Source organism: Cavia porcellus, unplaced genomic scaffold (genome assembly GCF_034190915.1).
Source record: "Cavia porcellus strain 051 isolate PalLab524CR breed Dunkin Hartley unplaced genomic scaffold, mCavPor4.1 scaffold_32, whole genome shotgun sequence".
NCBI lineage: Eukaryota > Metazoa > Chordata > Mammalia > Rodentia > Caviidae > Cavia > Cavia porcellus.
The window spans coordinates 19,963,862-19,977,607 of record NW_026947515.1 but is presented as its reverse complement, the minus strand read 5'-3'; the positions used below and the strand labels follow the sequence as shown (position 1 = coordinate 19,977,607).

At 47.5% G+C, this 13,746-nt stretch overlaps 2 protein-coding genes across 3 annotated transcripts in view; one reads left to right on the top strand and one right to left on the bottom strand.

Annotated features, from left to right (window-relative positions):
* The first annotated feature begins 3 nt into the window (after positions 1–3).
* On the top strand, positions 4–11,709 carry Smcr8 (SMCR8-C9orf72 complex subunit). Its single transcript, XM_003465902.5, has 2 exons — positions 4–2,861; positions 6,652–11,709. Exons 1-2 carry the CDS (start codon positions 505–507, stop codon positions 7,103–7,105), a joined length of 2,811 nt encoding a protein of 936 aa, XP_003465950.1. The 5' UTR covers positions 4–504; the 3' UTR covers positions 7,106–11,709.
* Positions 11,710–12,319: 610 nt separating this feature from the next.
* Positions 12,320–13,746, bottom strand: part of Shmt1 (serine hydroxymethyltransferase 1) — a 31,924-nt gene continuing 30,497 nt past the window's right edge. For both annotated transcript variants that reach the window (XM_063241799.1, XM_003465903.5), the window contains 2 exons: positions 13,149–13,259; positions 12,320–12,788 (listed from right to left, as the gene is read on the bottom strand). In XM_063241799.1, coding sequence (XP_063097869.1) covers positions 12,616–12,788; positions 13,149–13,259 — 284 coding nt within the window. In that variant the 3' untranslated portion in view covers positions 12,320–12,615. The remainder of the gene's footprint in view (positions 12,789–13,148; positions 13,260–13,746) is intronic.

Here is a 13,746-nt window from a genome sequence, read left to right as displayed (position 1 = left end):
CGACGTTGTTGACCGCGAGTCATGTGATGCTAAAATGGCGACGCAGCAGTAACTGTCTCCGGGTTTTGGCGTCCAAGGAGCCCTGACGGTTTCTGTCTTCGGGCCGTGATGGTGGCAAAGCGTTGCTGACCCCTGCACCCACGTTAGGCACTCACCCAGGTCTGGGAAGTGGAAGTGGGCTCCAGCGAGTAGCAGTGATTTCGCTGCAGGTGCTTTGAGCCGGCGGTGCTTGCCGGGGAAAGAAGAAGAGCGACCATCCTCCGCCGTCTTCTGGGTCTGTACCTTTGCAGTTCATAGGCTTCTGCTGGTTCCGGAGGAGCTGTACCTCTGAGCGAGCTTGGAGAGTTTGAGTTCTGCAGTGTGAGAGGCAGCGTAGGATCCCTGGATCCGCAAAAAAGGCCTCAAGGAGTTCACTTCCTCCTTTAGTGGCCTGGCTTTGCAGCATCGATTGACCCTGTGTTCTTTCCCATTTCCTCTCAATGTTCTCTTTATATATCAGGAAATATGATCAGCGCCCCTGATGTGGTAGCCTTCACTAAAGAAGATGAGTATGAGGAAGAGCCTTACAATGAACCATCCCTGCCTGAGGAGTACTCGGTGCCGCTCTTCCCCTTTGCCAACCAGGGAGCCAACCCGTGGTCTAAGCTCTCCGGGGCCAAGTTTTCAAGGGACTTCATCCTTATTTCTGAGTTCTCTGAGCAGGTGGGACCCCAACCCTTGCTGACCATCCCTAATGACACCAAAGTTTTTGGCACTTTTGATCTCAATTACTTCTCTCTGCGGATCATGTCTGTGGATTACCAGGCTTCCTTTGTGGGCCATCCTCCTGGTTCTGCATACCCTAAGCTGAACTTTGTGGAGGACTCCAAGGTAGTGCTGGGAGACTCCAAGGAAGGGGCCTTTGCATATGTGCATCACCTCACCCTGTATGATCTAGAAGCTCGAGGCTTTGTGCGGCCCTTCTGCATGGCATATATCTCAGCAGACCAGCATAAAATCATGCAGCAGTTCCAGGAGCTTTCAGCTGAATTTTCTAAAGCCTCTGAGTGTTTGAAATCAGGAAACAGGAAGGCATTTGCTGGGGAACTTGAAAAAAAGCTGAAAGACTTGGATTATACTAGGACAGTTCTGCACACAGAAACGGAGATCCAGAAGAAGGCCAACGACAAAGGTTTTTACTCATCTCAGGCAATTGAGAAGGCTAATGAACTGGCCAGTGTGGAGAAGTCCATCATTGAACATCAAGACCTGCTGAAGCAGATCCGATCATACCCTCATAGGAAGGTAAGGGGGTTTGATTTGTGTCCTGGTGAAATGGAGCATACCCAGGATCAGGCTGACCATACATCCACTACCTCTAATCCAGATGAGTCGGCTGACTCAGACATTTATACCTGCAGACCAGCGTACACCCCAAAACTCATCAAAGCAAAGTCTACTAAGTGTTTTGACAAGAAGTTGAAGACCTTGGAGGAGCTCTGTGATACTGAGTATTTCACCCAGACCCTGGCCCATCTCAGCCACATCGAGCACATGTTTAGAGGTGATCTGTGCTACCTCCTGACAAGTCAGATTGACCGAGCACTTCTAAAACAACAACACATAACAAACTTCCTCTTCGAAGACTTTATAGAGGTTGATGATAGGATAGTAGAGAAACAAGAGAGTGTGCCCTCTCAGACCAGTGAAGACAGGCCACCTTCCAGGTCTCTGGAAGAATGCCCAATTCCTAAAGTGTTAATTAGTGTTGGATCCTACAAGTCCAGTGTGGAGTCTGTGTTGATCAAGATGGATCAGGAAGTTGGAAATGAGGAGTACAAAGAAGTAGAAGTAACAGAATCAAGCAGTTTTGACCCCCAGGAAAATCTGGATTACCTGGATATGGACATGAAAGGGAGTATCAGCAGTGGTGAAAGCATTGAAGTATTGGGCACAGAGAAATCCACTTCTGTGCTGTCGAAGTCTGACAGCCAGGCTAGCCTCACTGTGCCATTGAGCCCCCAGGTGGTCCGAAGCAAAGCAGTCAGCCATAGGACCATCAGTGAGGACAGTATTGAAGTCCTGAGCACCTGTCCTTCTGAGGCCCTCATCCCTGATGACTTTAAGGCCAGCTACCCAAGTGCTATTAATGAAGAAGAATCATATGCAGATAATGAGGGGGGCATCCACTTCAAAGCAAACATCAGTCCACTGGAATTGGGTGAGGCCCAGGAGGGTGGCTTGGAAAACACTCCACCCCAGCTAGATTCCTCCTGCTGTATTGGAAAAGAGAACAATGGTCAGCTGGTGCCGCTCCCCACTCCTGCCCACACTCTCTCTGATGAGGATGGTGTGGTGAGCATTCCTCCACAGCGCTACAAGCAGAAAGACCAGGACTTCCATGTGGACTTTGCAGCGGAAAACACCAATCCTTCCCGAGACAACAGTTGTGAGGCATTCCCAGCTTATGAGTTGGATCCAAGCCACCTATTGGCTAGCCGGGATGTCAGCAAGACTAGCCTGGATAATTACTCTGACACTGTCAGTTATGTGAGCAGTGTGGCCTCCACCAGCTTGGACAGGACCCCCTCCTCTGCTCACTCTGTCAACCTGTCTTCTGAGAGGCATAAAAAGAGGGCCGGCCAGAATGCCTTAAGATTCATCCGCCAGTACCCCTTTGCCCACCCGGCCATCTACTCCCTGCTCAGTGGGAGGACCCTTGTGGTTCTAGGAGAAGATGAGACCGTAGTCAGGAAGCTTGTGACAGCACTGTCCATCTTTGTTCCCAACTATGGCTGCTGTTCCAAACCTGTGAAGCACTGGGTCTCTTCGCCTTTGCACATAATGGATTTTCAGAAGTGGAAGCTTATTGGCCTGCGAAGGTAACTGGTTCTAGGTGGTGGGGAGGAGTTCTGGGCAGTTAGTGATGAGAGAGGTTGCTGTCCTGGACCCAGAATTGGTAGACCCAGTTTCTACACAGGGGCCACCACTGTTGTTTTTGGCAAATTATTTTCCTTTCTGGCTTTATTATTTGGGAGAATTTTTATTTTTTGTTTTTTATTTTGGGGGGGGAGTTAAAATCATAGATTTTTGGAGATTTGAATTCAGTTGGTCAGGGTAAGACAACGACTTTATTTGATGTATAGAAGATCTCAGGTCCTTTCTGATTCTTACAATTCACACTGATGACTATGACTGTCATTGGGGGGGGCAGGAGGGCTCCAAGAGGCTTTCACTCAGCTGTTTACTCTTTTTGTTATTTTTGAGACAGAATCTCACTGTATAGTTCAGGCTGGCCTTGAACTCACTGTGTAGCCCAGGCTGGCCTTCAGCTCACAGCAGTCCTCCTGCCTCAGCCTGCGGAGTGCTGAATTACCAGTGTGCACCACTACGCCCTGCTTCTCTTTGCTCTTGAAGCCTAGTGTTTTTTTGTTTTTGCAGTGTGGTTCCTACCCAGAGCCTTTCCCAGGCCCTCTGTATGCAGGAAAGAGCTGAAACTCTGAGCTACATCCCCAGTCTTAAAAAATAAACCTGAGTGCCACTTCTTCTTTCCCTCTGAATACTATTTATTTCATTCCACTACTTGTGCTTTAATAGATTCCTTTCGCTTTGTAAATACTATTTAACAGGTCTAGCTGAGCCTTCCTCTCCCTTTGTTTGCCGTGTTCAGTTTCCTTATTTTGTGACCTGTTGAGTTTTTTCCCTCCATTGGCTTTGTTCATTTGTAAAATAAAGGTGCCCAGCTGGCAATCATCACAGTCCCTTCTGAGGAGGGATCAGTCTATACTTCTCACAGAAGGGGCAAATGAGTTTTTCCACGTGCAATAGCAACTGTTTCTCTTTACATGGTGCCTAGTATCAGTGAGGCTCCCACCTCCATAGTCTTAATGTGTTTGTCCCTTTTGTAGAAGATAGGTAGTGAGACCACACTGTGACTTGCTGTGTTAATGTGATTGGAATAGTACAGTGACAGTTCAGTAAATGCTGCTTCCACATTATGACCTGGGTCACTTGTGGAGAGTCTATTCCAGGCTGTGCTGGCATGTGCTGGGGACCAGGCGGAGGTGCTTGAACAAAGCCACTGCTTTGGAAGAGTTCATAATCCAGGAGAGGAAGGAGACTAGGGACCAGTGCTACATTCATGGAGACAAGAGTTTTAGTAATGGGATACTTCCCATGTCTTAAAAAGGGAGCAGCTTGGTCACATGCTGGAGGTGAGGAATGAGGCTTTGCTTGAGTAAGTACACAGGAGGGTGGGGAGTCAGGAGTCTCCCCTTCATCAGGAGCACTGCTGTGGGCTATGGTAGTTACAGAAGGAACAGTGGGGTTTGGGTCGGGTGCTGGTGCTGCCATCACTTCTGTATGGATCCTTGCTCATTAATTCCTGAGTCAAGCTGAGCCCTTCTGTGTGGGGTTTGTGGATTGGACCTTCCAGGTGCCCACCTTCTAGATCTGTAGGAAGGACTAACATTTAGAATATAGGTCAGGGTCTAGTGTAGCTCCTGACCTCTAGAAGTGTTCTGGAACATGGACATATGGGACAGGCCAGGACTGTGTTGATATTGAGAGGCACACGAGGCCCAGCTTTAAAAATCACATGGAGTGAGAGAGATGCCTTTTGCATTCATGACCTTGTCCATGGAGCTGTTGAACTACATTAGGACTAGGTTAATTTGGACTCCTAAGGTTCTTTGATTTCTCCTAGAATCAACTCAGATAATGAATTGTTTTCCAACTCTGTTTTCCTTGAACCACTAGTCTTACTGGCCTTAGATTCTTTTCACCTACATAGGTCTCCTGCCTGGAAATCCAACCCTTGTTGACTAGCCCAGTGTTGGTGGGAAGAGATTAACATATAGTTGCACTGGTTACCCATCATTTTACATGAATACCAGGGAAAACCGCATGCCTGACTAAGCAGCAAGAGTAGCCCTGGACTAGTGGATAAATACAACTCAATTGTGGGAGAAAGTGCTAGTGAGGATCAGAAGGCTGGGTTGAGTCCTGGCTAGGTGACTGTGAACAAGCCACAGCCCTGCTGGGGCCTCTGTCCCATGGGTTACCATTGTCCCTCCTAACTTTAGCCATAGTATCTTAAGCAGGTGAGGTGGGAAGTGCTCCCTGCAGCAAAGGATAGAGGTCTGGGTCTGACTGTCACCTGAGGAGGAGATTTATGGGAAACAAATGGAAGAGCTAGAAATGCTACCGTAGAGTATGTGAGAAGAGTGCCAGAGTGGCACCCCAGGGTGCTGGATCTGAGCTGGGCATCAGATGGTGAGTCCTGGGTGGAGGGGGTGCTAGACATGTCAGTCTTAGGGAATTGTTACCCGGGTCAGGTAAGGATCCCCAGGAAGCAAAATAAGTGTAGAAAAGCCAATGCAAAGTCTAGAGCCCTCTAAGGCTGACAACCATTGAGGCATGGGGGTTCTAGTAGTGCAGGTTAGGGAGGCCAGCTTATAGGTCCACCCATGCTCTCATAGACTTTCTTTTTTTTTTTTTTTTTTTTTTTTTTTGTCTTTTTTGAGACGGGGTCTCACTATGCAGTTCAGGCTAACTCGCAACATCCTCCCACCTCAGCCTCCCAAGTGCTGGGATTACAGGTGTGAGCCACCATGCCGGCTTGCTCTCATAGACTTTCTGAGTGTTGGCTGCCTGCAAGTTGATTTTCCACTTGCCTGTGGGGTGTGCTGTCTAGGTTTAGCACACAGGGCCTGGGTGGGTCTCACCATCCCATTTTTGTTAATTTGCCTAGTTGTCTTCCTGCAGTCCCCAGGGCCTCCCATAAGGCCTAACTGTGTGGTTGCACCTCCACAAACCTCCCTGGTCTTGCAGCCGTGGGTCTTTCTTGTGGAGACCAAAACCATGTCTCCCTTCACCTCTCTGTGCTTATGTGCAGGCCTTCTCCCAGTCAGTGCCAGCACGTGCAGAACAGGATTCCAGGTCATTCCTCATTACAAACAAATGGTTCCCAGACTAGTCCCTAATAAGTGGTAGATGTTCAATGATTGTTGAGATCAAGTATGTATATGGAATGGAGATGGTCCTTGTCCTATGGGGAGATGATTAAATGGACTGTAGTCACCAGACTGGTTGGTGGTAGGTTCGGAGTAGTAAAGATGATAATGACAGTACCTGCTGAGGGCTAGGCACCATGCTAAAACAACTCATGTTGTTTCTGTAGTAACTGTAACTTCATGTAACAGTAGCAACTATTATCTCCTCTCCTCTAAGAGAGGGTAAATAAAGAGTTAAGTCTAAGGTCTCAGGCATAGACACACAGAAGAGCAGATCAGGGAAGGTTAGATGTGGTTTAAATTGGTGTTAGTCAAGTCCAGGAGGGAGAGAAAGGACTCTAGGCAGAGGAACAGGCAGGTGATTTTGAGCCCCAAAGCCTTGCCTTGCTCCAAGAAGGGTTCATTAAGGTAATAGTCCATTCCTACTTCAGAGGCCAGTAGGAATCAGATTGCACAGGGCCTCATGGAACAAGCCAAAATGTTTGAACTTGGTCACAGGGGTAGTGAGGAGTCCTTCAAAGATTGCCTTCCAAAAGGAGCCAGTACCTGCTGGCTGGGTGGGAACCAACTTGGGGACAAGTGGGCCCCATGCCCTTAGTGTCTGCCTCCATCTTTCTGACCCTTGCCCATCCTCCTGACCTTGGCCTGTCTGTTTCAGAGTGACTTCCCCCGGCAGTGCAGGCACTCTTCATACCTTGAGCCGCTACAGCCGCTACACAAGCATCTTGGACCTGGACAACAAAACCCTGCGCTGTCCTCTGTACAGGGGCACACTGGTGCCCCGCCTAGCAGACCACCGCACTCAGATCAAGCGGGGTGGCACCTATTACCTGCACGTGCAGAGCATGCTCACCCAGCTCTGCTCCAAGGCCTTCCTCTACACTTTCTGCCACCACCTGCACCTGCCTGCCCACGACAGGGAGACGGAGGACGTAGTGGCTAGCCGCCAGCTGAGCTTTCTAAAGCTGAACCTGGGCCTAGTGAATGAGGACATCAGGGTGGTCCAGTACCTGGCTGAGCTGCTGAAGCTGCACTACATGCAGGAATCTCCTGGGACCAGCAACCCCATGCTAAGGTTTGACTATGTACCCAGCTTTTTGTACAAAATCTGAGGTTGGTCCCAGTCATTGTGACCAACACCTGTGACTCAGGGTACAGCGAGGGGAGGGGTTGGCATGACCAAAAGGTTGCCTGAGCTGGGTTGTTGAGATTTCTGGTCTCAGTAGGAAGGGAACACACAGTTGAGAGCCCATTTTTCTAAAAGTGACCAGTGGTACAGTAAGTTTCCTTTGGCTCCCTGGTGAAAAATGGCACCTAGATAAGGGGGTGTCTTTGGCTTTCTGAGGACCAGCAGCCCAAGCAGGAAGAGAAAATCTCAGTCCTTGTGCTGGGAAGAGATAAGGTGTGGAGCAGCTCCAGCCAAAGCACAGTGGCCACATTCAGCATCACTAGACTTGGGTGGCCAGGGAACTAGCCAGGGAAGCAACCTGTTACCTGCTGATTTGGAGGAAAAAGAAATGACATCTGTTGCCTCGTTCAGCCCCAATATGGCCCTTTATTGGCCTCTTGGAGCCCATCATCCCAGGTGAGACTCCTCAATGGGATAGTGGCTAGCTGAGGAGTGGGAAACACAACTTGTAGGCTCCAGAGCTGCAGGGAACATGAGCAGTGCCCTTTCTGTCCTCACCTCCAAAGGGAGGGAAGCACCCAGGAGTGGTTCTTCATCACCAGGCCCAGAGTGAAACAGGAACCAGTGACCACAGCCAGTATGGAGACTGTCCTGGGAACAGCAAGTGGAGTTAGCCATGGGGCTGCAAGGCTGCTCCAGGAGGGAGAGATGCTCCAGTGGCTCCAGCATCTGCCACTGTGCAGATGCTGAGCTGTCAGCTCTTGGGCTGCCCATGGGCTCTTCCGAGTCAGGGAGCACTGATTATCCCCTGTAAGGGTCACATGCTAGGAGTTAGCACAGGTCATAACTTCAGTTGCCACCCACAACAAACCTTTGCAACCATTTCACTACCTCTCATGGGGTTTTATGGGCTTGGTGATTGCGGTTTTCTGTTTAGTCGGCTGGCAGGAACTGAGATGGCAGGGACTTTCAGCTCCCATGTGGCTCTGCCTCTGGGAGGCTATGCTTACCAGTTCCCACAGCTCACAGCTATCCCTATGCAAGTCCCTTTGCAAAGACAGTACTGTCCTTAGGTATCTCCATCACTTTCCCCATTGCTGGTAAGCAGTATGGCCTCCCTAGTGTTGCATACCAGCTGCCATAGGTAAGTAGCTAGTCTCTCACAACTTTGAAAAATAGCATACTTTTTTAAAAATGCTATTTCTCCTCTATAAGTAGGGCCAACTGTGGGTATTACTGCTTCTTTTTAATTTGTTCCATAAAAACTGCTAAAGTAGACCTCAGTCCTGTGTGCACATCTATCAGGCTCTGTGTCCCTTGCACTTGGGTTCTGCTGTTATGGCTTGGTTTCCCCTTCAGCCTGTGCACACCACTGAGACCCCTCACTAAGGGAGCCAGCTTTGCTTCTGAGACTGCAGAGACTTGGTAGAAACCAGGTGACCAAAGACAGCTTGCAACATATCAGTCCTTTAGTCACCTTTGTCCAGGTCCTTGGCACAAAGATATGGCCTGTTGGTTTCAGCCACTGGGTTAGCAGGGACCTTGTTTCTGTCAGAGTGTGACATTTTGATTCTGAGGCTGTGACTGAGAATCTTTTGTACCATGTTCCTGCCTACATCTCATCAGTTCTTTGTCTCTGCCCATTATACTTTACACAGACAGAAGTCAAAGGACACTTTGACAGCTTCTGACTGAAATATCTGTTGCCTGTTTCTCTTTATGGGTTCTTTATCTGTTACTACTTCCCTGTAGTATTTTAGACACCACTTTACTATCCGACGGGGTGGCGAAGTCCTGTCTCCTCATGCCTGCACAGACATGACCCTGCAGTATTCTTGAAGGAAGATCTGTAGAGTCCAGGAGATAGGCTGGAAGTGATTGCTGGCACCAATGCTGTTGCCTTTCTGTGTGTCACAGCATCACAGAAACTCATTGCCAATACTGTGTTTACCTGGGAAACTGACAAAGGTGGACAATGAGCTTCGTGCGGATACTGGACTGCAGCTACAGCCATGCACCACAATGGTTTTAAGTGGAAGTCCACAGGGGTGGGATGGTGGTGGTCGTGTTCCTCAGCGCTTAGCCCCAAGCTGGCTCAGAAATGAAGGCACACATTGGTAAGGAGTGAACAGAACATAGAGTGGTCCTAGAAATGGCAGACAAGAGCCTCACCCTCAAAGTGGTTCTTCATTAAGATGCTTTTCCTGATAAGGGGTTGACTCCTGAAATTTAGATTTTGGTTACAAACAAACTTCTCTGCATGGCAAGTTGAAAGGATTATTTAATGCAAAGCATGCTTCCTTTCAAGAGGGATCTTAGAACAGAGCTGGGACTGAGTCATCACTTGGGCAGGAAAGGTTAATACTGGAAGCTTGTAGATGTCTCACTTTGCCATGTAGAGACCCATTCAGTGGAACCATCTCTTCAAGTTTTCATCTATGGTATTCCTCTAGGATTGGCTTAAGAAATTTCCATCAACATTTAAAGATATTTCCTAGAAAGGAGGTGACACCAGCACTCCTTAGTACTTTTTTACTCCTATCACTGGGGCCCTGCCACTGCAACTGGCTGAGGTTGATTTTAACTTGACCTCCAACCTATTTTCTCTTATTTTGTAACAGTGCAGGTGAAGAAACACCTGATTAGGGTGGCAGTGACACTTGCAGAGACTCCATGGACACCTCTCACATGTGGGGCAGGAGGGGTGTGCTGGCCTCCTGTCTCAGTACTTGCCTAGGAATCTTACTTCTTTGGTGGAATCTTTGGATTTTAGAAAATGTGACTTTTCCCACAATTTACAACAGTGGTTGAAGTTACACTCATTGCTCCTGGGTTTAGAAATGAATGATAGTGGGCCGTCATTCCCCATCTTGCTTTTAACCTCTGTTTCAGATCAATTGCCAGATTCAGAGTACAGATTTCAGGGCCGGGGATTTAGTTCAATGGTGTAAGTGCCTGCCTGGCAAGCTTACGGTCATGAGTTTGATCCCTGGTACCAAAAACAAACAAAAACAACAAAGTACAGATTTCAACCCACACCAATTCAAAAATTCTGCTTCAAATTCCTATGGCCAGTAGGCTTCACCCCAAGTGCCAGAGTTGCTATAGTTGTACCACATGGTCCAGAGACAAAGAGCAGCATCCACTTCTGGATAGCTTGCATGTACACTGCCCGTCTGCCAGTGCTAAGCACATATCCATGCTCAAACCTGAGTGCTGTGGGTCAGTGCCTTGTCCTGTTGTGTTACATTTTTGAATGCAGGGCCAGCAGTATCAGCTGAGCTAACAGGCAGAGGTATTGGCAGGCAAACAAGGCCTCTGGAGGAACTAAGCCATCCTGGCAGGCAAGTAGGCTTCCCCCAGGCTCCTTTGCCCTCTGCCTCCCTAGAAAGCTCAAGAGAAGTGCCTTGGGTTGTGCTTTGAAACAGACTAGCTAGCTTTTGGCTCTGCCCCAAAACTGTGATCAAAAGTAACAGAATTGGAATTAAGACAAACATTAACAGATTGCAAAAAAGGGAAAAAGATCAAATTTTCTACTGGATGGAAAGTGAGACCACTTCCAGGTGATAGGGTGGGCACAGTAAGTTTTCCCCATCTCTTCCTTTAGCCCCTAGTTTTTTTTGGTTAATGCTCTGGGAAGGATGTGACAGAAGTAGATGGGGGAGTGGGGATGAGATGAACTTGCTCCTGCTCACTAACCTGCTCAAATGTGACTCAACTTCTCAGGAGGGTTTGCTCAGCTCCCAACTGGATATTACACATAAAGGGGTCTTGGAGATGTTCCATTGTCTTCAGCTGGGCAGAATTAAGCCTCCAAATTTAAGACTGCTGAGGCAGCGGATCAACTCCCAAATCAGAGGCAGAAATATGAGAACTGATGTCACCCACATCCAATGGGGACTGCTGCAGCTATCTCCACACTGTGATGACCGAAACACCAACAGGATCCCAAGCCTTGAGGTCTTATCACCTATAGAGCAGGATCCCAGGGAGCCTCAGCCAGGCTGTCTGACACTGGATAGTTGGAGCAACAGTTTGGATTGAAATGAATGCCACTCTAGAGGTTGCAGTGAGAAAAAGTGTAGCCTGTGCTGAACTCATAGGTGTTATTTTCTAAAGCTATTTTATTATTGCATGTCTTGTGTCTGCGAATGTTTGTCCTGACCCCATGAGTGAGTCGTCACAGTGGCTAAAGCCAGAGTATGACTGATGTGTGATAGTATCTCACAAGTGTGACTGCACAAGAGTTTAATCAGAGTAAATGCCAAACTGTATGGAGTGTACTTTTTAAGAAATTAATTTATTTGAGTTTAGATATTTTTGAAATATAAAAATTGGTTGTATTTTTTAAAGCTATGATTATTGTAGACATTGTGGTTAAAAATTTGATTGTGCTTATTAAAAATGGTCATGTATGGTTTGCATCTCAGCTATGTGAAAAATAAAAATTCTCTGGGAAGGTAACATTTGAGTTCCTGACTGCTGGAGGGAGTAATCCTGAGAAGAGCAGAAAAGCTTGTATTATAGCTGTCATGCCATGAAGGAACTTGGCACTTTCTTAGATGGAATAAAAGCATATTTTTTTAAGATGTCTCACTCTGTAGTCCAGGCTGGCCTTGAACTCAGGGCAATCCCCTTGCTTCAGTCTTCCCCGAGTACTGGGATTGCAGGCATGCAGCACCACACCCAGCACCACACCCAGCTAATTTCTTTTATAATAGGCTTTTTGGTGTTCAGGACCACAAACATGCTAAGCATATGCTCTATTTATGAGTGACATCCCTAGACCTTCAATATGCTATAAGCTGCTAAATAGCAGCAGGGTACATCTTTTACCCTTATTTATAGTACAAGGCAGGAGACTCAGAATTACTCCCCGCAGTTGTAAACCATTGTAATTCAGTGCTTCTCTGGAATCTTACACATCAATGAAAGAGGAAGAATGGACAGCATATACAATCTTTTTTTTTTGGTCTTTTTCGTTTTTATCGGTACCAGGGATCGAACTCACAACTGCCTGTTTGCAAGGCAGGTGCTTATGCCGCTGAGCTAAATCCCCAGCCCCTAGCATTTACAATCTTGAACCTGGGTATTTCTTACTGTTACAGCAACTCAGGGGAGCCCCATGAGGAATAAAAATAACTGGGATCTTTCTAATAGCTTTGTCCCATACCATTTTATAAATGATTAAAGCCACTTGGCTACACAGTATTTTATTTTTCCAAGATAATTATATATAGCTGTTGAGAAAGTTAGATTCAAATTTGAATTCCTTAATAACCTGCCCCAGAATTACTAACAGTGGAACTTAGATAAATTTTGATTTGTGAAAGCAGAATAGCCTATAAAACTTGCCCCTCAAAAGGGACAGGGCAGCTTAGTGGCCCGTGTGTGGCAGCTCTGTTGTCTCAAGAGGGTACTGGCTCCTTAGAAGGTATCCCTGGGCAGTCAGTGTATATGGCACCAAGGCAGATGCAGAGCAGGCTGGCTCCTTCAGAAGTCAGGTAGGCCAGGCAATGGGAAGAGAGAAGCGAAGCTCTCTACTTCTTCCCGGAGAGCCTGCACAGCCCTCTGGTGCTTCTCATCCCCTGCCAGCTTCTCCTTGAATTCCTTTAGTGTGGCCTTTGAGCCCACGTCGTTCTGAATCTGTAGAGTCAGTTCTATACCTGTGCACAAAACAGTGAGTTCCCTGTGAGCTTGTTTCATGCTGGACACGCTAAGGGAGAGGACAGTTGAGAGCCAGAGTACAACTGCCACAGGAACCCCCGGGCTGGGAGTGACCGAGCATTAAAGCTGTCTGTTCCCCTCAGAAGTGATTCTCATGTGTGGTAACCCTGAACAGGTGACCCTGAGCCTCACACATTTAAAACCTCTCAGACAAGATAGAGTGATTTTGCTGTCCTCTATCCCCAGCAATAAGCTCTGACAGAATTATCCTTTGGTGGTGGTATCTCAGCTATTTTGGTATAATCAGAAACTTCCTACACACAACAAAATGTGGCACATCTCCAAAATCTTATCCTTACCTCTGTGGATAAAGCGTGCTACTTTTCGGAAGTCGTCTTCCAAAAGTCCCCGGCTCGTCAGTGCTGGGGTCCCCAGTCGCAGACCACTGGGCCTCAGTGCGCTTTTGTCACCTTTAAGACAAACAGGTCTCCATCTCTAAGCTGCACCCACAGTTACTCTGCATTTTAAAAGGGACAGTTTGGCAAAAAGAATTGGCCTGAGGATCTTTGCTCTCTCTTGCTAGAATACAGCTGACTTAAAAATTGGAAGAGGAACCGAAGGCACAAGTAGGCAGGGTCGCCTTTGGGTTACTCTGGGTGTTTTTTTTTTTTTTTTTAAAACACTAGCAAGCTTTATTAAAGATAGAAAAGAAACAGGCTCTGCAGAACAAGTCTGGGCCCAGTAAAGGCAGCATACCCTACAGTGTGACCATGGGTCACCACGTGAGAGAACACAGTGGCCTGGATCACTATTTCAATGGAATGCAAAGCTGTCTTCCATGGTGTGGCTGTTTGCAGGTTAACATCTGTCTGGGTCTGAAATGTGTCACTGGCATTTATTAACACACCAAGAAATGCTGCCTGTTTGTAAATGACCTCACCTCCCAACAGCGGTACC

What these genes read in the sequence shown, in the direction of transcription:
- Smcr8 (XM_003465902.5), top strand. Translation starts at nt 505, where the DNA reads ATGATCAGCGCCCCTGATGTGGTAGCCTTCACTAAAGAAGATGAGTAT. An exon ending in AAGCTTATTGGCCTGCGAAG is followed by an intron (nt 2,862 to 6,651) that starts GTAACTGGTTCT and finishes TGTCTGTTTCAG; the next exon opens with AGTGACTTCCCCCGGCAGTG.